The sequence below is a fragment of the Ranitomeya imitator genome, chromosome 7, assembly GCF_032444005.1.
Source record: "Ranitomeya imitator isolate aRanImi1 chromosome 7, aRanImi1.pri, whole genome shotgun sequence".
Lineage (NCBI taxonomy): Eukaryota > Metazoa > Chordata > Amphibia > Anura > Dendrobatidae > Ranitomeya > Ranitomeya imitator.
This window is the reverse complement of record NC_091288.1, coordinates 144713815-144738780: the sequence shown is the minus strand read 5'-3', so window position 1 is coordinate 144738780 and position 24966 is coordinate 144713815. Positions and strand designations below refer to the sequence as shown.

Genomic DNA, 24966 nt, shown 5'->3' with positions numbered 1-24966 from the left:
CCAATAAGGAAAAGGCATGGAAGTATGGAAATCACAGGATCAATAGACATGTAAATGATATGCAAATGAATAAAAAGAGGAAATAACATTTGTAAAACATCTCGATTCATTCAGTAATGAGTATGAGCGCCATGTGCAGAAATCCCTGCACTTACACACCCTGGCTGCTATCAATTACACTTGGGCAAATCATCAAGATCCACTCCTGGCAGCTCCCTTTGCAATTGCCGACCAATGATGTCCCAGATAGGAGACAAGTCTGGAGACACTGCAGGTCATGGTACCGCATTTAGGTCACATAGGATGTTCATATCAGCACAAGCAACATGTGGTCTGGCATTGTCATGTTGAAATCATGGCTCCTTCATCTCAATTCGGAGTTTAAATAATTTGAGGCAATGTATACTGCTATTCAGTACCTTTTGGAGTCCTAACTGGCTATATATATCAGAGTGTCATACTATTATTATTACCGTATATACTCGAGTATAAGCCGAGATTTTCAGCCCAAATTTTTGGGCTGAAAGTGCCCCTCTCGGCTTATACTCGAGTCACGGTAGCGGTGGGGTCAGCGGGTGAGGGGGAGAGGGCGCTGAGGCATACTTACCTAGTCCCAGCGATCCTGACGCTCCCCCTTCTTCTGAGCTGCAGCTTCTTCCCCTCTTCAGTGGTCACGTGGGACCGCTCATTAGAGAAATGAATAGGCGGCTCCACCTCCCATAGGGGTGGAGCCGCCTATTCATTTCTCTAATCAGCGATGCCGGTGACCGCTGACAGGAAGAGCTGCAGCACAGAAGACCGTGTGACAGGCGGGGAGCGCCAGGATCGCTGGGACTAGGTAAGTATGTCATACTTACCTGTCCCCGTTCCAGCCGCCGGGCGCCGCTCCATCTTCCCGGCGTCTATCTGCGCTCTGACTGTGCAGGTCAGAGGGCGCGATGACGCATATAGTGTGCGCGGCGCCCTCTGCCTGATCAGTCAGAGCAGAGAGAGACGCCGGGACCGGACGCCGGGATCTGCAATCAAGAGAGGTGAGTATGGCTTTTTTTTTTTTTTTATTGCAGCAGCGGCACAGATTTATGTGGAGCATCTATAGGGAAATATGAACGGTGCAGAGCACTGTATAGGGCAGTATGAATGGTGCAGAGCACTGTATGGGGCAGTATGAACGGTGCAGAGCACTGTATGGGGCAGTATGAACGGTGCAGAGCACTATATGGGGCAGTATGAACGGTGCAGAGCACTATATGGGGCAGTATGAACGGTGCAGAGCACTGTATGGGGCAGTATGAACGGTGCAGAGCACTGTATGGGGCAGTATGAACGGTGCAGAGCACTATATGGGGCAGTATGAACGGTGCAGAGCACTATATGGGGCAGTATGAACGGTGCAGAGCACTATATGGGGCAGTATGAACGGTGCAGAGCACTGTATGGGGCAGTATGAACGGTGCAGAGCACTGTATGGGGCAGTATGAACGGTGCAGAGCACTATATGGGGCAGTATGAATGGTGCAGAGCACTTAATGGGGCAGTATGAACGGTGCAGAGCACTGTATGGGGCAGTATGAACGGTGCAGAGCACTATATGGGGCAGTATGAACGGTGCAGAGCACTATATGGGGCAGTATGAACGGTGCAGAGCACTATATGGGGCAGTATGAACGGTGCAGAGCACTGTATGGGGCAGTATGAACGGTGCAGAGCACTATATGGGGCAGTATGAACGGTGCAGAGCACTATATGGGGCAGTATGAATGGTGCAGAGCACTATATGGGGCACAGCTATGGGACAAAAAATGAACGGTTCAGAGCACTATATGGGGCACAGATATGGGGCAATATGAACGGTGCAGAGCATATAGGGAGGGCACAGATATGGGGCAATATGAACGGTGCAGAGCATATAGGGCACAGATATGGGGCAATATGAACGGTGCAGAGCATATAGGGCACAGATATGGGGCAATATGAATGGTGCAGAGCATATAGGGCACAGATATGGGGCAATATGAACGGTGCAGAGCACTATATGGGGCACAGATATGGGGTAATATGAACGGTGCAGAGCATATAGGGCACAGATATGGGGCAATATGAACGGTGCAGAGCACTATATAGGGCACAGATATGGGGCAATATGAACGGTGCAGAGCACTATATGGCTATATGGCACAGCTATGGGGAAATAATGATCTATTTTTATTTTTGAAATTCACCGGTAAATGCTGCATTTCCACCCTAGGCTTATACTCGAGTCAATAAGTTTTCCCAGTTTTTTGTGGCAAAATTAGGGGGATCGGCTTATACTCGGGTCAGCTTATACTCGAGTATATACGTATATATTTTTTTCTACTTTGATTATTTTTTTTTATTTTAGCTATGTGTGCTTAATTGCAAATGTCACTTTTTCGGCTTATGGGACATCCTTTATATGTTCTAATTTGGCCCACAAAAGGTCACTTTTGATTTTGGGACCATATTGGTTTGAGTCCTTCACAGTTAATTTTTTTCTTTTGTGCCCATGTATTTTTTTGAGGACTATCTAAGCAATGTTTGTTTTGATTTTTTGTTTTTGTTCTGTTTTGTGACATGTACCTCTCCTATTGATCTAAACCTATATCATTATCTTTTGACTGTAATGACCAGTCAACACTTGTCAGGTTTGGTGGGTGAATCATGTCTAAATTCTAGGGTGATTGCCTCTTCTATTACTTCTATGCCCCAGGACTGTCGCTCTATTTAGTATTCCCATCTCTTTTTCTATTTGGCACTTACCGGTACATTTTTTTTATATATTGGGTATTTTATCCCCTTAATAGATTTAATCTTTTTGTATTGTAATTTTCTTTTGTAAGTCTGTGGCTTTGTGGAATCCGTCCTTTGTGGTTCTCACCACTATCTGGATTTTAATTTAGTTTAATGAATCATGTTGTGAATAAAGTTAATTATAAATATTGTTATGGTCAGTGTGGCACGTTATTATATATTGGTGGCAATTAATTCTAATAGTCGTGTATATAGATAACACCGCCTAGCAGTTTTGAGGAGTCACAGAAATACAGCAACTGTGAGGCTGAAGAAGGAATCCATGTTTCTTGGATTGGCCATAATTACTGACTGTAAGAGTTACTGCTTTTTAGGACAAATCCAGGTTTAGGTAAGAAAAGGTAAGGAAGAAAACAACATCTAATTCAGATTAGTAGATGCAACACATTTTTTTCTTAATTAACAAAGTTTTAGGACTATATGATAGAGGCTCCAAAAAGTGTTTTTAAGACGATATTAAAATCTAAATTACAGCAAAATTATAATGTTTAAAATATAATAAATGTATATTCCAGTATGAAATAATACAAACGCAGAAAAAGACCATTAATGCCAAAAGTATAAAAACTAGCTGTTAGGAAAACACAAACCCGTGACACAGATAAATATTCCATTTTATTGCAGCTCATCAATCCTTCTGTACAAAGGCATATAATTGATGCCAACAAATTTGTGAGCTTCAGCCCCCAGAAAATAATTTATGTGGTGCTGTCAACACATTATACTGTGCTTAGTGTGAGCTGGAAAATGCTAATCACGTTTTACACGAAGGCCAAAAATGATGATTTAGAAGAGACAGAGTTATTATATCATCATCCCAGAACAGTTCGCATCTGAAAGCGTAACTATATTAAGGAAAGCAGTCACCTTACATTATCTCAGCGGCCATTGCTTGGTTCCTACTGCCATTTTTAGAGATTTACTAACAAATCTGAAATGATGTCAGGTGAGCGGAAATTCTTGTTACATTACATGGTAACACTGGGAAGCAACTTGTGTCAGCTTTGTGCCGCAAAAGCTTTTGTGCACAGAACAAAGTGCGTAGACAACATTATATCTGATAATAATAATCTCCTCAAATAAGTATAGGCCACACTGTGTACTTTACATGTGAATAAAAATTAAAATGACATGGCATCTGCTTTTCTTCTCTTTACAGGCAGTGTTCAGTCTGTACACATATTGTGACACCTATGACCCTGAATTAAACAGATTGTTCCCTGTCAGTAAATGAATGTCCCTGGGTGCAAGTTATTATAAAGAGACAAACCTCGCTGTATACACCTTCCCAAGGTCCACCGGTAAGTGTCCGCCGCGCTCCCAGTATGTGGCATTGGCTGCAGCGCTGACATCACGTGGACAGGGAGGCAGCCAATCAGTGAGCTCAGAGACTCAGCAAGTGTAGACAGAACACCCTAAGCTCACCGGCAGACCCACAGACAGTGAGTGCAGCACGGTTTGTTTTTTATAATAACCTGCAGCCTGGAACATTCATCTACTAAAACGGAACAACCTGACATGATCTGCTTAGTTTGTGGGATTAGGTAGTCCGGAGGTTAATCTGGACGGCCTCACTCTGGGATTCTGGGAGGCTTCTTATAGCCTCATTGTGGGGTCTTTCCTCTTCGCTTATACTTTGACCCTTGGCCGAGTGTATGTGACCCTGTTGTGCCTGGGCTACTTTATGCTTGTGTGGTTCTGATCTGGTTCTGTCCCCGTTGAGTTCTGCCTGTCCCTCCTGTACTACGCTGCTATCTCAGTGTATGACTCCTTGCCAACGTTTTAACTATTCTCTGATCGCCCCTCCTGTACCGCGCCGCCCTCTCCGTGTATGACCCCTGTTTGTATGACCTGAGTTCCCCTCTCCTCTACTCCAGGGTCCCTGTTGCATCCTGCACTCAATTCCAGCAGCAGGACGCTAAGCCCTGCCTGCTGTGGTCACATGATCGCAGGTCCTTCTGCTTCCTGCTATCCTCAGCATCCCCTCTCGCCACGCTGCTCAGGTCCTGTCTGCCTGAGCTTTCCCCGTGGCATCTGATCCCGGGCTCTCCCGCAGTGTGGGTGAGTCACCCTGCTCAGCCGTGGCAGTTCGCCGGTGCTGACAAGATCCTGATATAACCCTTTTAATCCAGAATTAACAGTTATATTGGTTGTTACATAAAACAGTGCAAAGGATTTTTAAACACGTGAGTAAAGGGGTCCTGTAAGGTTCTCCACGCCACCCAAACCACCTCCACTACCATTTAAAGGAAATCTGTCAACAGGTTTTTGCTACCTCATCTGACAACTGCCTGATGTAGAGACAGAGACCCCGATTCCAGAGATGTATCACTTAAATTACTGGGTGCAGCATGTAGCAGAGCTCAGAAACCTGCCTCAGCCAAAAACGAGGCTCTGTATGTACATTGTTTATTGAGAGTGAGCTGAATAGGGCTCAGTCAGTCTAGCGGGTGGTTGATTGAATGAGCTGTAGTCCAGACAGTGATAGTCTCCTGCTAATAAAACCTTTATTATAAATGAACATCTGTGTCTCAGCCCCTATGTCCTGCTGTCTTCAGATTACATACGAAAAACAGCTGACAGATTCCCTTTAACTCCTTCTTACCACAGCCATTTTTCATTTTTATGTTTTTTTTCATATTTCCTCCCCTATTCCAAGAGCTATAACTTAATTCTTTTTTCATCGGCAAAGGCGTGTGAACGTTAATATTTTGTGGAATGAGTTGTCGTTTTGAATGACACCATTCATGTTATACATATCATACAGCATACTAGAAAATGTAAAAAATATTCCAGGTACGTCAACATAGTGAAAAAATTGCAATTCCACCATTGTTTTTGAGGGTTTGTTTTTCCAGTGTTCTTTGTGCGGCAAAATATCACTAGGCAACTTTTTGTTCCATTTTTTGATACTTAGAACTTTTTCATTTTTCTGTCAATGGAGCTATGTGATGGCGGGATTTTTGCATGGTTTTGATAGCCTTTTATTGCAATTTTTAGGGAGGTGTCGCGATGGAAAACCGCATTTCTGGGGCTGCGATTTTTCTTCTCTTTACAATGTTTATTCTTATTGTACCGGTTATATTAGGCTTTTACAGATGCAGTAATAACAAAAGACTGACTGGCACATCCAAGCTAGTGTGAATAGATGCATACTAAGAGCAGCTACCTCCATATACAATATACAAAAAAGTTGCACTTTATCGTGCTAAAGCATGTCAATATGATGTATATAGTAATATACCTTATAGGAAAGAAGAAGTACAGATAGTGTCTTATCTCACAATTTAGGAGAAGATTCGCCAGTAGTTGTAGCTGCCACCTGAGCGTCTCATTTTTTTCCTAGTTTTCAGAAAACTATTATCTATTCACATTTCATATATTTCACATTGCTGAATAGGAGGATTTGTGGGTTATGATCTGCGCTGCCAGCTCATCCAAATCAGACACAATGTGCAATTGAACAGTGGTTTATTCTACGCGTTTCGGAGTGCATATGACTCCTTCCCCCTTGTGGTATTTTCCTGAGGAAGGAGTCATATGCACTACGAAACGCATAGAATAAACCACTGTTCAATTGTACATTGTGTCTGATTTGGATGAGCTGGCAGCGCAGATCATAACCCACAAATCCTCCTATTCAGCAATGTGAAATATATGAAATGTGAATAGCTAATAGTTTTCTAAAAACTAGGAAAAAAATGAGATGCTCAGCACATACTTTGGCCAATTTATGCATGTCCATCAACCAAGGACAAAGTGGTCTCAAAGTTGATGGGTCCATACATATCTAATATGAATACGTCTCTTAGGCTGAATGCAGTGACACCAAATATGATTTTTCTCTTTGCCTTTTTTTCAAACTTGGAAATGGAAGGTCTTGGGGGGATTTGGTTTGAAATTATAATTTTTTTCTATTTCTTTTACATCCTACAACAGGAAGGTGTTAAAGCCACAATACAGTGTCCCTGTCAAGTTCTTGGTAGTCCAGACAGTAATTTCTATGTCTAGTAAAACTACTTTACTTTTATTTCCGCATGGATGCTAATTACCTCCACTGTGATTGGTCCATCAAGACCAGTCGAGTGTCAAGAGCTTTATCCCTTCCCAACAGGGCCAATTTCCATGTTTGCATTTTTATTTTTCCTCCCCTTCTTCCTAGAGCCATTACTTTTTTATATTTCTCCATGTTTGAAGAAAAAAGTGGAAGCACTCACTGATCCCTAGAGCTGGGTTGATTGTTTATTCAAATACTGTAAAAACCTTTATGGCTCGGGGGTGTGCAGGGAAAGAGTGTACAGGTTTCGACGACGGCCGTTTCGCACCCGATATGGCGCTTCTACAGATCAGGTGACTGACCCGTAGAAGCACCATATCGGGCACGAAACAGCCGTCGTTGAAACCTGTACACTCTTTCCCTGCACACCCCTGAGCCATGAAGGTTTTTACAGTATATGAATAAAGAATCAACCCAGCTGTAAGGATTGGTGAGTGCTTCTACTTTTTTCTTCAAACATGGACTGCATTTCTGTGACTTTCGGCAAAGCACCCGAGATCAGAGAGTAAGCTTCCATTGAAACCAGGTGTACTTTGCACCACACTCAAATATATTGGCGGTGCTGTCTACTATTCATTCTTGATAGATAGATATTTTTTTATTTCTGTCCACATAAACATACAAGGGCTTTTTTTTGCAGGATGAATTATGCTTTTGAGTAACATCATTCATTCTACCATACAGTATACTAGAAAATCGAAAAAAATTCCAAGTGTGATGAAATTGTGAGAAAAACCTGCAATTTTGATATTGTTTTTTGGGAATTCTTTTTACAGCGTACTTTTTTTGGTAAAACCATCCCTGCAGTATTATTCTGCTCATCAGTATGGTTATAGCGTTACCAAACATATTAAGTTTTTTCATTATTTGAGTGGTGAAAAAAAAAGAAGTTTGAAAAAAATTTCTAGGGCTGTGTCGCCATTTTCCAAGACCAATAATGTTATTTGTCTTTCAGTCGATAGAGCTGTGTAATGGCTTAATTTTTGTGCAGCACAATGTTTTAATTGATAGATATGACATATTGATCGCTTGTTACAGTATTACTTTGGTATTAGAGCCACCAAAAAAACATCATTTTGGCTTTCTTATATTTTCTAGCTTTTATGGTCTTTACTGAATGGACTACCTGGACCCATTGAAGCGTCAAGCACGCGTCCGTTTGTGTTCCCCACATGCCTGTACACACCTGCCTGATCTATAAACCTTTTATTCTGCCTCCTGCGTCAATGTTTCGGTCCGAGGACCTTTTTCAAGCACTTCCTCGGACCGAAACGTTGCCGCAGGAGGCAGACTAAAATGTGAGCTGCTTTTTCACTTCCTGGTGTGGCGCTGTCCTTTTCTTCATTTGCATTTGGATCTTCTGTCTGGGATGGACCCCCTGGTGAGGACGTGCGCCCTGATGTCCATAGAGACAATACTATTTTAGGGTGCGGCCGGACCAAACTTTTCTGGATATTGATCTATAAACCTTGTCTGAACCCTTGATGGTACAATAAAGGACAATGGTCGCACAGCAATCCGGTGAGTGCCGCATTATTTGCTTCTGTTTTTTTCTACAATAGCTGAGCTTCACCAGCAGGAATCGGCACCCATTCATCACCTTTCCAGTGTATACTGTACAATATTGGCACAGTGAGCTTCTTTATTTCTTTTCTCTACATGTTTATAGAGCATTTGCTAAAAAGCCTCTCATTTAGCCACCAGTTATTTCATGTGTATGGTTGCCTCAGCCATATTGGATAATCAAGCACATGTACAAAGGCATTTTGCTTTTCTAAAGTTAGGTGGGTTAGTATATGACATTAGTAATACAAACCTGGTTCTCCAGATCAGCTTTTCTTTGTTTGTTCTCTTCAAGTTTCTCCTCAAGTTTGGTCAATTTATCTTGAACCTCCTTCAAAGCCGCTTGCTTCTTCCTCAAACTATCCATAGCAATCTTCAGTTCACCTTCTGCTTGGTTCAGCTTCACTTTTTTAGGAGCCACGACCTTTGCCACCCTACACAAATTAGAATATTTCATATATCAAAACTGCTGTGGAGAAAGTATATTTTACTAATTTCACAACAATGAGAAGTAATCTGTGCCATAAGAGAGAATTCAGACACCATTACTTTTTGCAGGAACTCGTATGTAATTACATAATACATTTTGCTTTTTGTGAACCGTAGAATTATAGAGAAATACATCTTGTGAATCATGCATACTGTTACTGGAGGGCTATTTGGTTTAGAAAGCAAATTAAAATAAAAATTTGGAGAATTGTAATCTCACAACAGCTCATTCCTCCATACATCTCAATACTTGTAGCTGGCAGATAGGCTTTTCCATCAGCGACGAGCAAACTATGATTGATTCATGTTATTTGGGAGCATAGTGTGCTTGTGATTGCGCCCCACTGCACACGTCTGATTATAGGGAAGAAACAATAGCCAATATTTTACTTACTCGTAGCACTTTCATAATTAATTTATTAAACAATAAATAGAAATGAATTAATAATAATAATAATGTTTTGTAGAATGCTAAAATTGGGTATCTGGCACTGCCTCCCTCAGGACAGCTTGTATGACTTACTATGAAATGCTGCAATGTTTCAGAGAAAATAGACATTCAAGAACCAACCAGGGACCATGATGCTCTCATGACTAGATCAAAAGGATGGTCACCGGTGGTTTCTCCTTGCCCAGCTCGCCTGTCACACCATGCATGAGGAGCATGGTGGGAGAATCTGCCAATAACTGGTCTTTTGGACTAGTGACCTGAGCGACATAAGGTATGCTTTACTCTGACATGCAAATTGCTTCCTCAGAGAGGAAAAGAACTAGAACTCTAGTGCCACCTATACGAAGTAGCAATCCTAAAAGTCAATGTCAATCCTTTAACGAGCCTTGTCACATGACTTAGGGTAAAAGCCAAAACCAGAATCTCAATCTGCAGACACTGTGTTTCGGGGTACTGCCCCTCATCAGTGCAAAGTGTGAGATCTGGTTTGGGGGGGTGAGAGGCGTATATATTTATGTGTATATACATTTCCTATAGGCGTCACTAGAGTTCTTGTCCTCTTCTTCTCTGAAGATATAATTTGCATATTTCCCAGAGGAGCATTGAGGCTTAAAAGTCTCTTCACCTCGGCATATCAGGCTTGACAAGTCACTAGCCGCAACGAGAAACATTAACCCTTGGATCCCTTACTCTGACATGTGGCAAAATATTTAGAATTGAGAGTCTTCAGTGGTTGATACCTTTTAATGGCTAACTGAACAGATGGTAACAAATTGCAAGCTTTCAACACTACTCATCACCATCTTTTCAGTTAGCCATTAAAAGGTATCAACCAATGAGGACTCACTATTCTAAATATTGTTCTATCTATTGGCGAACACAGTACAAAGATCTATATCTTAACTGTATCTGACATGTGGCTGCGTTTCACAGTAAAACAAACCTGGCTGAAATGACAATGCCTTTATGCTACATGTAGTTTTGGCAGAAAGAATCAGCTGTCCAGGTCATGTTACATTAGATAGATAGATAGATAGATAGATAGATAGATAGATAGATAGATAGATAGATAGATAGAAAGAAAGATAGATGAAAAAATGCAGGCAGCACTCCATAGCTTAAAGGTGAAAAAATGTGGTTTTATTTAAAACCACATTTTTTCACCTTTAAGCTATGGAGTGCTGTCTGCATTTTTTCCTATGTCTGGATTGAGGCAAGTCTTGGATACTTTGTCTGGGAGGCGTGCACCCACCTATTGGTGCTGTTCCAATTTTCTATGTTTAGATAGATAGATATAGATAGATAATAGATAGATAATAGATAGAGAGATAGATTTTCTTACTTATCATAGGAATCCATTGCAATCACCCATTTGCACAGCCCCTCCGCAGCTGTAGACGCATTGCGCACTTTGTCTGGAACAAACTCTGCGTTGGTAATATATTGCTTCCTTATGATGCTCATGTAAGCAGGTGGGATATTATCTTTATCATATTCATGTAGAGATTGAAGAAATTTCATATCACCAAGAACTCTTTTTGCTGGTCCCCAGAAATCTTCAATCTTTCGTCCAGAACCCGATGGGTCAGGAATTTTATCAGATTTGACTCCTTTCAAAATGCAAATGGCCTCCATGACCAGCTTTACTCCAGCAGGGGGGCTTTTCATAGACTTTACCACAGTAATATCCTGTAATATAAACATATCTGTGTCATTACAGAAATCATCAGAAAAGGCACAAATAAAAATATAGCCAAAAATAACAATGTACCTTATGTGCCCCATCCCCGATGGTTATGTTGTTTTTCATTAGGGCTCGTTCACACTAGCAAACAGTATTTTTGGTCTGAGTTTCTGTCCGTGAAAAACACAGACAGCGCTCGGACCAATGTTATTTAAAGGGGCAGCGCAGATGAGTGATTTTTTTTCTCACTGACTGAATCTGTGTGTGAAAAAAATCACAGCACAATTTGTGTACAGTGTGTGAGGTATGTTTCTCCATCCTTTTATGCTAACCAATAGTGAGGAACTGTAGCCAAGGAGGCGAACAAATATACCTGGGCAGTAAGTGTGTCTAAAGCCGCCAAAGCCGATTCCAATATGGGTAAAGCTTGGGCCAGGTCACTATCACATTCATCTTTAATTGCTTTAGCAGCCATTGCTTGTTCGTTTGCCACAGCTTCATCAGCTTTAACTATTTTTTCAGTCTTGGCCACCTCAATTGACTCTCTTTCAATGATGACCATCATCTCATCCACCTCTCTGCTAGCAACCTTCAACTGGGGCTGAAGAGCTTCTAGTTCAGTTTGCATGGTTGCAACTTGTGACGATGCCGATTCTAGTTTCTCTAGGCCGACTTCATATCTTCTTTTCATGTTCATAACTTCTCTGTCAAAGAAAAATGTAATGTAATCTGTATATCCATATATTCTGGGAAATGTTAGTGTACACACGCATGGACACAATTCCGTTAAAGCAAGAAAAACCCACAAAGGTCACTGAATTAATTTAAAACTGACAAAAGTCATTTTCACTTTACTGAATTATCAAATAATGAAAATCAGTCATTGTTTTTAAATTGTGGTTTAAAAGAAACATTAAAAACAAGCTAATGAAAATGTCCAGGACAAAAATGATAGTACCTTTAACTAAATATTTTGTTGCACAACCTTTTATGGAAATCACTGTTAAAAACATTATTTCTGTAGCTCAATGAGACTTCTGCACCTGCTCACAAGTATATTGTGTCCCACTCCTTGTGAGCAAAATGCTCCAGCTATCTCAGGTGTGAAGGTTGCCTTCTCCAGACTGTAGGTTTCAGCTCCTTCCACAGATGTTCAATAGCATTTCGATCAGGGCTCATGGAAGCCACTTCAGAATAGTCCATTGCTTTGCGCTTAGCCATTTTTGAATGTTTTTAGCGGTGTTTTGGGTTATTGTCCTATTGCAGGACCTATGACATACAACTCAAACCAAGCTTTCTGACATTGGACAGTACATTTCCCTCCAGAAAGTTTTGATAGCCTTGAGATTTCATTGTCCCCTGTATAAATTTAAGAGACCCTGTGCCGTATTCAGCAAAGCAGGTCCAAATCATAACCAAGCCTCCTCCATGTTTTACAGTAGGTACAACGTTCTTTTCTTTCTATGCTTCATTTTTGTGTATGTGCCAAAAGAGCGGATGTGACTTGCTAAAAATGTAAATTTTGTCTTATCTGACCAAAGGACGTTCTAACAGATTCTTTGTGTCTTGTCAATATGCATTTTGTCCAATTCCAGTCTTGCTTTTTTAAGATTTGCTTTCAACAGTGCTTTTCTACTCGGTCATCATTCACTCATGTTCCTGAGGCTCTGGTGCAGTTGTTATGACACATGAGCCCGGCACCCAATCAGCGCTAGCATTACTGTCTCCGCCTTCGGGAATATCAAACATCAAGAGGAATCGAGGGCTGCAGCTGCTCTCTCACTTCCTCTTGAAGTTTGATTTGTCCAAAGGCAGAGAGAGGGACACCAGCGTATGGCTTATGTGTCACAACAACCTCACGCGAGTCCGAGAGTTCGAGTGCTGGCACTGCTGGAACTGCGCCAGCATGGACGGTGAGCATAAGCTTTTTTATTTTATCGGCTCCAAACATTCAGATGGAGAAGGGGTGGTCCACTTGGACCAACCCTTTAAACTTCTGAATAGTATGTGCAACCATAAAAACAGGAACATCAAACTGTTTGGAGATTGTCTTATAGCTTGTACTTTTAAAATGTTTTTGTATAATTTTCTTTCTAATTTCCTTTGACAACTCTCTCCTTAGCTTTGGTCCAGGTTCATTGTGGTACACACCATGATACCAAACAGCACAGTGACTACTTTTCACTGTTGAAATAGGTAGACTGGCTGATTACAAGTTTAATGATGCCTGGATGCTAATTACAGGACTCACTTTAGTTTAATATGTCCCTATGGTTAAATCATTTACATGTTTTTTAGGAGCATCATCATTTTTGTCCAAGCCATTTTCATTAGTTTGTTTTTAGTCATTTTAATCATTTTAATAATTTCCTGGTGCATAGGAGTTGCTATGTACGTGCCCTGACATATACAGTATTTGGTGTCACCACATTTATAAAATCTATGAGATTATAAAATTAAGAGACTTAAATGAAGAAACAGGATTGCTTTTTGGGGGTTGCTACACTTCCTTAAAATATGCAATTTAAAGGTATTAAAATGTCATATTTACCCCAAATGGTATTGGTAAAATCATAAGCATGCAACACAAAAACAAACCCTAGCAAAGGTCCAACAACAGGAAAATAAAAAAAAATCAAATGTAGAATCACTGCACACAGTAGAAAGGTATGCTTTCAAGTAGATGAATTTTATTAACGGTGATAGGTGAAGCGACAGTTTGACGTTTCGGCCGAGCCCCGGCCTTTATCATATAGTCGCTGGAAAAAATTAAAATATATACAATCAGAATACTTCATATACAAAATATACATAACCTATACACATTAAGAGAGAGCTAGCATATCCGGGTATGTATAAGCGCGATTGTACAGATGCATTGAGGCTGGAGACATCAAAGAACAAAAGATAATGGGTATCAGTAGTAAATAAACTGGGATAGAACATAGATTCAAAGAAAATAAAAAATAAAAAACATAGATTCTAAGAAAACGAAGCATACCCTTTGAGGTCACCGAGAAATATTGGCACCGTTTTTGTAGTTTCTCAAAATGATGCAATGTATCCTAAGGGCAAGGATAAGGGGAAGTGTTGTTAGGAAGGTTGCACAGGTATCTCTGGCATAATGTAACACAGGGAACAGGTACATAGATCTAGTCCGTAATGGTGCATCTCAAAGTAATGTAACGTTGGGGACAAGTATATAGATATAATCCATAATGGTGCATTTCTAAGCAGTGTCATGTGACCTAGGGTAAGGAAGAAAAAGAGATCCGTGCCCGCTTAGTGGATGATCCAGAAATGGTTTGCAGCAAGCCAGGGGAGCGCTGTCCTGATAGTGACAACTGGGCTATAGGGGTTAGAATAGTCAGGGTGAGGATAGGTCATGTCATGGGACCTTATACTGAGTGGGCAGCAGTTCAAAGAAAAAGTACTTACAAGTATTGGTGGCGCAGTGGTCCTGCGGGAGCACAGGCGTGCTGGTGCGGTGTGTGTGTACTGCACGAGAGGGGGAACTCTTTTAACCGCGCGCTGTCCGGTCATGTGACCGGAAGTGGATCCGGAGCCATTGCGCGTGCGCTGTTTCCATCATGGTGTCCATAGACACCTGCGCATGCGTGTATGGTGGACATCCGCTCTGTGTCATGGTATGAAGTGTCCTGACAGTTTGCGCTCAGAGTAGGAGGAGCACTAGCGGTATAGCGCATGCGCCGGTCAAACTATATGGCAGGGGATGTCTGCGCCTGCGTGGGTGTCAGGCAGCATCGTTGCTGCTAAGAATATATAGGGAGGGAAGATCCTATGGTAATGATTACTGGGGATGTGAGACCCATAGCCAGAAGGTGGAATCGCTGCGTACATATATATCTGAACCAGTTCAGGCGAAATGTGGATTTCTAACGACAATGTTAATTGTGTACAGAATAATATATGGCACAATCGGCGATTAATACAATAAGCAATGGTACAATGGAAAAATAAGATTAAAATCGGCATTTGTAGGAGTCCAAACGAAAGAAAAAAAGGAACAAAAGAAACAAAAAGAAAGAAAAGGGAATGAAAAAAAGGGGGAAATAATAGCGTGGGGAAAAAAAAGGGGGGGTAAAAAGAAAGAGGTTTTGGGTTGCTCTTACTGCCCCAGAAGAAGGATGAAGAGACTGAGACAAACGATTTTTCAATGGGTCTAGGGAAAGAAATATATCAGATTAGCCAATCTATTTCACGGTTTAACCCTCTAGGGTATAGGGTATCCAAGGTGTAGATCCAATACGTTTCTCTTTGTTTCAATAAACGGATATGGTTACCTCCTCTTTTTGGTCTTGGCACTTTTTCAATAATCTGGTACCTTAACTGAGATACATTATGTTTTGCCTCTTTAAAATGTGCTGGTAGGGGTAGCCATGTTTTTTCACATCGAATGGTGGATTTATGTCCAGAAATACGGTCACGTATGGCCTGGGTGGTCTCACCCACGTACAGTAGTCCACACGGGCATTTTATGATGTATAAAACAAAGTTTGTTTTTTCTGTGCAAGTCCCCTCTATAATTTGTAAAGCGCTGCGGAATATGTTGGCGCTATATAAATAAAAATTATTATTATTATTATTATTATTACATGTGAAGAAATCCCTGATTGGGTATGATTTGCCTGTCCGGGGGTGTATCACCTCATTACCCTTAGTGATGTTGGAACAACTCATACAGCTTAGGCACGGGAAAGTGCCTGTTCTGCGGAGTCCTGTGAGGGTGCGCGTGGATGTCCTGCTGTCATGTCCCATATCAGCTCTGACTACCCTATCTTTGATGTTTTGGGGTCTTCTGAGGCACATTAGAGGCGGATTTTTGAATGCGGTGATATTGGGATATGCTTTAGTTAGTAGAGGCCAGTGTTTGTGGATCAGATTGTGGACTTTATTCATGGATGGGTGATGGTCATGAACGAAAGGTAATCTGGATAGTTTTGTAGTGGGGATGTTAGTTTCAGTGTCTGCGAGGGCTCTGGTCATTTCTGTGGCTAGTAGTGTGGATGGATAATTCCTTGACTTGAATCTGTCTGACATTTCCTGTAGTCTGGATTTTCTGGTGGCACTATCGGATACAATTCTAGTGACCCTCTTGAACTGTGACCGTGGAAGACTGTCCCTTGTAGATTTGGGATGGCAACTGTCATAACGAAGGAGATTATTGCAATCAGTGGGCTTGGTGTAGATGTCTGTGCTCAGTTTGCCCTGGGAGTCCTTCCGAACTCGTGTGTCTAAAAAGGTAATGGTCTCTGTGTCATGAGAGAGTGTGAATTTGAGTTCTTCTCTGACGCTATTGAGGGTGTTGAAAAAAGCAGATAGGCTACTGAAGTCTCCAAGCCAGATACAAAAAATGTCATCAATATAGCGGAACCATGTGATGGCATGTTGCTGAAATAATGGGTTCGAGTAAATATGGTCGCGTTGGAATCTGTCCATATACAAGTTGGCGTAAGCGGGGGCAACATTTGAGCCCATGGCGGTCCCGCACGTCTGGACAGAAAAATCGTCCCCAAAACGAACCACAGACAGGGCAAGATACCCCGTGGATTAAGGTGTAATCTACGACCTACTCTGTTTTCTGATAACAACAAATACTGCGCTACCTTTCAGAAAATCCTGAACAAGTGCTCTTTTGATATCATTCTCCTCACAATCGAATATCTTTAGGAAGCAATTAAGGAGACGGAGGAGAAAATTACCACAATCGAAACCCAACTCACCTCCACTTTGAGCACTACAGACTTCAATACCCTAAAAGGCAAGATCGACTCAGCACTCATAACACATCAGAAAACCTTGGAAGATAGGAAAAGGTCCAAATTCCAACGCGACATCGAAGATTACCTCAACAATAGAGTTTATAGATGGGAGGATACGGCCCAGAGACGTCATCGTCAAAGACCCCGCTACCAACAAGGAGGATACACAGCCTCAGGGGGCTCCTCTCCTGCCGGGGGTTCATCTCCAGGATCCGGAAGCGACACTGGCAGAGCTCCTACCTCCAGAACAGCTTTTTTAGGCCAAAGCACACACCCACGAGGCGGTCGAGGAGGAGGAGACGAGAATCGGCAGATGGTCCTCCGCTCCCAGGTAGGAGTCCAAACATAGTTGTAAACATTTCTGACTATTCACTTTCTCCCCTAGAGCTCAAAGTTCTTAACCTCGGTCTTTCCTTCTGTCCAACACCTAAATGGAATGCTTTCCAACTTGAGAAAGATCTCCAACAATTCTATCGAAACATCAGACTAAAGGTACACTTCGAGAACACCTCAACACACATATCCAACTCTCTAGGTTCTATCCCTGACCGTGAACCAAGTCCCTCCATCACCATTGACTCCTTGGGTCTAAGGAATCCAAGTAACTTTATTCCCCCAGATCTAACCATGCTGTTGAGACATTTGTGGATCTGGTAGACAGGGACATTAAACAAACCATTCATGCTCAACGTTTGGGCCTACTCCCCATCCGCCACAACCTATCATCACTAGAGAAACAAACATTGAAATCCTTACAGGACAATCCAAATATTATTATTAAAGCAGCAGACAAGGGAGGGGCCCTGGTCGTCATGAATAAAAGCCAATATGTATGTGAAATCAGAAGACAACTAGCGGACACCAACACATATAAGAAAATTCAATCTGACCCTACATTCATTATACGTAGGAAAATTGACATTATTCTCAACAAACACCTAGATAACAAGACAATCGATAACAAAACAAAAACCTTTTTAATCAACCAACACCCAGTCACTCCGGTGCTATATACTCTACCCAAGATTCACAAAGATTTACATAACCCACCCGGACGCCCTGTTGTCGCCTCAACGGACTCAATCCTGAAACCCTTATCGGTATTTCTCAAAAAAATACTAACACCATACACTCACAATACCAAATCCTTCATCTTGGATACAGGCGACTTTTTGAACAAAATTCGTACCCTTGACACAGTCTCACCCACCAGCATCCTCTGTACTCTCGATGTGAACAGCCTATACACATCTATAGCTCACGATAAGGGTATACAAGCAGTTTCTCAGACCCTGGAAGAGGCTAACACTGACACAGGGTCACGAGAACTATGTCTTGATCTCCTCAACATAGTACTGAGGGAGAACTTTTTTCGTTTTGAGGATGATTTTTTTGTCCAGACGTGTGGGACGCCCAATGGGCTCAAATGTTGCCCCCGCTTACGCAAACTTGTATATGGATAGATTCGAACGCGACCAATTTACTCTAACCCATTATTTCAGCAACATGCCATCACATGGTTCCGCTATATTGATGACATTTTTTATATCTGGCTTGGAGACTTCAGTAGCCTATCCGCTTTTTTCAACACCCTCAATAGCGTCAGAGAAGAACTCAAATTCACACTCTCTCATGACACAGAGACCATTACCTTTTTAGACACACGAGTTCGGAAGGACTCCCAGGGCAAACTGAGCACAGACATCTACACCAAGCCCACTGATTGCAATAATCTCCTTCGTTATGACAGTTGCCATCCCAAATCTACAAGGGACAGTCTTCCACGGTCACAGTTCAAGAGGGTCACTAGAATTGTATCCGACAGTGCCACCAGAAAATCCAGACTACAGGAAATGTCAGACAGATTCAAGTCAAGGAATTATCCATCCACACTACTAGCTGTTATGATGCGGTGGTCTAGGAGCAATATAGAATGAGCTCTGAGGGAAGTGGTAACTGTACTGACCGCAGACCCTAAGCTCAACACAACACTAGAAGCAGCCGTGGAATGCTCCTAACTCTCCCTAGGCATCTCGTCACAGCCTAAGAGCTAACTACCCCTGAAGACAGAAGCAGGAAAACTATCTTGCCACAGAGAAAATCCCCAAAGGATAGATTAGCCCCCCACAAATAATGACTGTGAGTGGAGAGGAAAAAGACATACACAGAATGAAACCAGGATGAGCACAGGAGGCCAGTCTAGCTTGATAGATAGGACAGGATGGAACACTGTGCGGTCAGTATAAAACACTACAAAAATCCACGCAGAGTAAACAAAAACTCTCCACACCTGACTAAAGGTGTGGAGGGTCACTCTGCTTCCCAGAGCTTCCAGCAAGACAGAAAATAATTCAAACTGATAATGTTGGACAAACAAAGAAAGCACAGATTGGATAAGTCCACAAACTATGGACAGAAAAAGTAAGCAAAAACTTAGCTTTGCTGAACTGGTCAGGATAACAGGGAACTCCAAAGAGAAGTGAATCCAACCAGGAACCATTTACAAGTGGCACTAGCTGAAGGAACAGCCAGGCTTAAATAGGCGAGAGGGGAGACGATAAGTGGAGGCAGCTGAATACAGCTAACTCCAAGGAGCAGCCATACCACTTGAAACCACAAGAGGGAGCCCAAGAGCAGAACTCACAAAAGTGCCACTTACAACCACCGGAGGGAGCCCAGGAGCAGAATTCACAACAACTAGCCACAGAAATGACCAGAGCCCTCGCGGACACTGAAACTAATATCCCCCTACAAAACCATGCAGATTACCTTTCGCTCATGACCATCACCCATCCATGAATAAAGTCCACAATCTGATCCAAAAACACTGGCTTCTACTAACTAAAGCATATCCCAATATCACCGCATTCAAAAATCCGCCTCTAATGTGCCTCAGAAGACCCCAAAACATCAAAGATAGGGTAGTCAGAGCTGATATGGGACATGACAGCAGGACATCCACGCGCACCCTCACAGGACTCCACAGAACAGGCACTTTCCCGTGCCTAAGCTGTATGAGTTGTTCCAACATCACTAAGGGTAATGAGGTGATACACCCCCGGACAGGCAAATCATACCCAATTAGGGATTTCTTCACATGTGAAACAAACTTTGTCGTATACATCATAAAATGCCCGTGTGGACTACTGTACGTGGGTGAGACCACCTAGGCCATACGTGACCGTATTTCTGGACATAAATCCACCATTCGATGTGAAAAAACATGGCTACCCCTACCAGCACATTTTAAAGAGGTAAAACATAATGTATCTCAGTTAAGGTACCAGATTATTGAAAAAGTGCCAAGACCAAAAAGAGGAGGTAACCATATCCGTTTATTGAAACAAAGAGAAACGTATTGGATCTACACCTTGGATACCCTATACCCTAGAGGGTTAAACCGTGAAATAGATTGGCTAATCTGATATATTTCTTTCCCTAGACCCATTGAAAAATCGTTTGTCTCAGTCTCTTCATCCTTCTTCTGGGGCAGTAAGATCAACCCAAAACCTCTTTCTTTTTACCCCCCCTTTTTTTTCCCCACGCTATTATTTCCCCCTTTTTTTCATTCCCTTTTCTTTCTTTTTGTTTCTTTTGTTCCTTTTTTTCCTTTTTTTCTTTCGTTTGGACTCCTACAAATGCCAATTTTAATCTTATTTTTCCATTGTACCATTGCTTATTGTATTAATCGCTGATTGTGCCATATATTATTCTGTACACAATTAACATTGTCGTTAGAAATCCACATTTCGCCTGAACTGGTTCAGATATATATGTACGCAGCGATTCCACCTTCTGGCTATGGGTCTCACATCCCCAGTAATCATTACCATAGGATCTTCCCTCCATATATATTCTTAGCAGCAACGATGCTGCCCGACACCCACGCAGGCGCAGACATCCCCTGCCATATAGTCTGACCGGCGTATGCGCTATACCGCCAGTGCTCCTCCTACTCTGAGCGCAAACTGTCAGGACACCTCATACCATGACACAGAGCGGATGTCCACCATACACGCATGTGCAGGTGTCTATGGACACCATGATGGAAACAGCGCACGCGCAATGGCTCCGGATCCACTTCCGGTCACATGACCGGACAGCACGTGGTTAAAAGAGTTCCCCCTTTCGTGCAGTACACACACACCGCACCAGCACGCCTGTGCTCCCGTAGGACCACTGCACCACCAATACTTGTAAGTACTTTTTCTTTGAACTGCTGCCCACTCAGTATAAGGTCCCATGACATGACCTATCCTCACCCTGACTATTCTACCTCCTATAGCCCAGTTGTCACTATCAGGACAGCGCTCCCCTGGCTTGCTGCAAACCATTTCTGGATCATCCACTAAGCGGGTACGGATCTCTTTTTCTTCCTTACCCTAGGTCACGTGACACTGCTTAGAAATGCACCATTATGGATTATATCTATATACTTGTCCCCAACGTTACATTACTTTGAGATGCACCATTACGGACTAGATCTATGTACCTGTAACCTGTGTTACATTATGCCAGAGATACCTGTGCAACCTTCCTAACAACACTTCCCCTTATCCTTGCCCTTAGGATACATTGCATCATTTTGAGAAACTACAAAAACGGTGCCAATATTTCTCGGTGACCTCAAAGGGTATGCTTCGTTTTCTTAGAATCTATGTTTTTTATTTTTTATTTTCTTTGAATCTATGTTCTATCCCAGTTTATTTACTACTGATTCCCATTATCTTTTGTTCTTTGATGTCTCCAGCCTGAATGCATCTGTACAATTGCGCTTATACATACCCGGATATGCTAGCTCTCTCTTAATGTGTATATATTATGTATATTTTGTATATGAAGTATTCTGATTGTATATATTTTAATTTTTTCCAGCGACTATATGATAAAGGCCGGGGCTCGGCCGAAACATCAAACATTCGCTTCACCTATCACCGTTAATAAAATTCATTTACTTGAAAGCATACCTTTCTACTGTGTGCAGTGATTTTACATTTGATTTTGAATTATGGAACTTTGGGTTCCCTTTCACTGGCACCTTTACTCTACTTAGTCGAGTGCTAACCATCTATACTAGTATAGGAAAATAAAAAAGTTATGGGTGTCAAAAAATGACAACAATTCTTTCTTATTATGCTGTGATGTAGCTGTGACACATAGTGGCCTTGTGACCTGTGTTGTGGCCTAATTCACTATTTAGCCCTAGCCTTACACTATCAGGCAGCCTAACGGATCGTGCCTCTGTCTTTTGTTCTGCGGCAGACCTGGATGCCAGTGTTAGGCCTCTTGTTGCAGTTGCAGCTATTAGCTCCCCATGATAGCATTGCGGGGGGCCAATGAAGTGAAACCGGAAGTGATGTACCTCTGTCAAACTGTTTACATGCCACCGTCACTATTAAGGGTAACAACTAAAGACTTAATTGGTGCAGACAGCTCCCTTCCCACTGCAGCATGTGTGCTAGTGTTCGGTATGAGCACTGTAAGAGGAGATACCACCTTTTCCCATCCGCATAGAAATGGCGAATTCCATAAAAAGTGAAAAGGCAGTGCAATGACAGGAAATGGTTAAATAATCCTGAAAATGCCATGGATTGAAATGTGGTGTCAGGAGAACCAGCTTAATTGAACTGCTTTGTAAAGCATAGAAATAGATACACTTATGATTATATATAATTATAAAAAGAACATTTTTGGGGCATTCACATAACGTTGTTCAGCAATAAACAATTCTGTTAATAAGTACTTACGACCGTTTCTTCTGCAGCAAAGTTTTAAAAGTAGAGATGAGCTCCAAATATGATGTAGGCGTTACATAATTATATCTTTGCAGCTCTGCACGAAACTTCTCAGACAAGGTAATAGTTGAGGTGTGGAAACTTTTACACATATCAATACATCCATTTCTAATTTCTTCTGACATTTCAATATCTTCTAAAAATCGTGTTGCAACAGCTTGAAGTGCATCTTCTGGCCAGGACTAGTTGAAATGTTAAAAACGGAGTCAATTAAGGAACACAAAACTTCCGCCCAGTAATTCACATTGAGGTCATGTACGATAGATTACATTTCAACAATAAATATTTATATGCAGGTGAGTCAAATTCTATTATTTGATTTTTTGTTTTTTTCTGGACAGCTTATCAAAAATGATGGAGACACAATATTTTTTACGGACACATTGGAATACCATAATAAATTAATAAGAGTATAAGTGATCCATGTCTACAGCCCATAATTTTAATATTTACTGTAACCTTACGATAATTAGAATCAAAATAATATGTCTAAGTTTTTCAGCTTCAAAAAAATCACGAACGCTTTACATTTTTTTTATGGACGAGAAAAACATGCACTGTTTTTACGGACTGTCCTGGAGTTTCTGGATGGTTGGCAACCCTGGGAGGGGCGGAGGATAGGCCAACACAGAATCAGTCATCAAGATCAGTCATCACATTAGTGGAGTACCCCTTTAAGGGCCACTGAAGTTTTTTTAAAGAATCACTCTAGAATTTCCATTTTTGCCTATACATTGCAGCACAGGATACTACTGAGGAATTGAATATACTAAAGAGTAGAGGCTCTTGTGCATGCCGTGGGTATACCAAGTTGATTTCTACTTCTCCTCTTATATGATTTTGCTACCATTTACAACCAATCACAGCACAGCCTTTATTTTTTAACAGCTGAAGAAAAAAAATAAAAGCTGCCCTATGATTGGTTGCACTAGGCAGCAAACACAGTTTTTTAGGCAGTATGACATTTCTTCACCTATAACTTTAGCTGCATGGCAGGACGTACAGAGTTACATGGAGGGTGGTACTGGGAGGAAGGGATTTGATGATGTCATCCGGTAGCTCTTAGACTTCCTGTCTAAGTCTGAGTCTGAGACTTCCTGTCTAAGCATTAGCGCTTGGACTGGTTGTCCGACAGGAAATCGCAGGACCCAAATGAAATGTTGAAATGATCTGTATAGATCTAGCTCAAGTGGGAAAAAAAATAAATTAAACAGTGATAATTTGGATGGAGTGTAAACAGTATGTCTGCAAGAAAATGAGTTGGAGTGCTTGGGTAAGTTACTAGACACCGGGACAGACTACTCTGATGCTAACCTATTTGCTTTACATTATAGTAAGCATTGCAAGCTCAATGAGAAGAATTGAAAACTTGTATTCAGATATAATGAATATTACCTGGAACCAGTCAATTGTACAGCAATTAACAAGCGCTGGAAATTTTCGAAGACGGTTCCGGAATGCATCTCCAATAGGACTCATAGCGAGCACAATATGAAGCTGAACTCGACAACGGTCAATAAACAAATTGAAAAGAGCCAGGGGGCTGCCATCAGTCTGTTTAGTTTTATCTCGCTGTCTATCTATTTGTCGCATTCTTTCACATATTTCCTGTTTTTCGTCAGGTGCAAAAAGATTTGGAACCTCTCCCGCATTGAGTAAATTGTTAATGTCTTCTAGGAAAGATTCCTTCTTAATCTGGGTATCGGTAAAGAGAAAGACACCTTGCATATCACCCTCTGTAGATCGTCGTAGAATTTGTTTCAAGTCTTCGCGCCATTCTGAAGTGCCATAACTTTTTGAAATTTCAACTTGAAAGAGTCTCTGGTCAGCCATGTGAACAGCTAATCGAGTAACAGACTGGCGACCGCTGCCTCCAACACCCACCAGGAGGGCATGGCTACGAGGTTGTTTCAAAATGCGAGAGATTCGGCAGATGTGTTCAATTGCAAATCTGAACAAAACCAAATTCATTGGTTTTTTGCTAATGTTGTTGAATTCTTCTAAATGACTTTCTACAACTAAACGCAACTTGTCAACATCAGTTATTTCTTTATAGTTGGTGTCTTCCCTCTTAGGATCATGAAAATCACAAAACATTAAACTACGCAAGTCATCCTCCTCCACTTTGCCATCGCTGTTGAAGTCAAGGTGTTGAAAAAGCAGATGGAAGTCTTCTCTCATGTGACTCTTCACAACCTCTTCAATATAACCAACAAGCCAAGATTGATCAGCATTATCCACAAGGCGATCATAGTAAACTCGAAGAACCTGAATCAAAACAAACATAGAAACAACTTATAATACAGTAAATGTTT

The 24966-nt window shown here is 41.6% G+C and overlaps 1 protein-coding gene across 2 annotated transcripts in view; it reads right to left on the bottom strand.

Annotated features, from left to right (window-relative positions):
- DNAH7 (dynein axonemal heavy chain 7) overlaps positions 1-24966 on the bottom strand; it is a 560306-nt gene that overhangs the window by 187671 nt on the left and 347669 nt on the right. For both annotated transcript variants that reach the window (XM_069733889.1, XM_069733890.1), the window contains 5 exons: positions 24047-24919; positions 22604-22833; positions 11447-11777; positions 10732-11078; positions 8703-8883 (listed from right to left, as the gene is read on the bottom strand). In XM_069733889.1, coding sequence (XP_069589990.1) covers positions 8703-8883; positions 10732-11078; positions 11447-11777; positions 22604-22833; positions 24047-24919 — 1962 coding nt within the window. The remainder of the gene's footprint in view (positions 1-8702; positions 8884-10731; positions 11079-11446; positions 11778-22603; positions 22834-24046; positions 24920-24966) is intronic.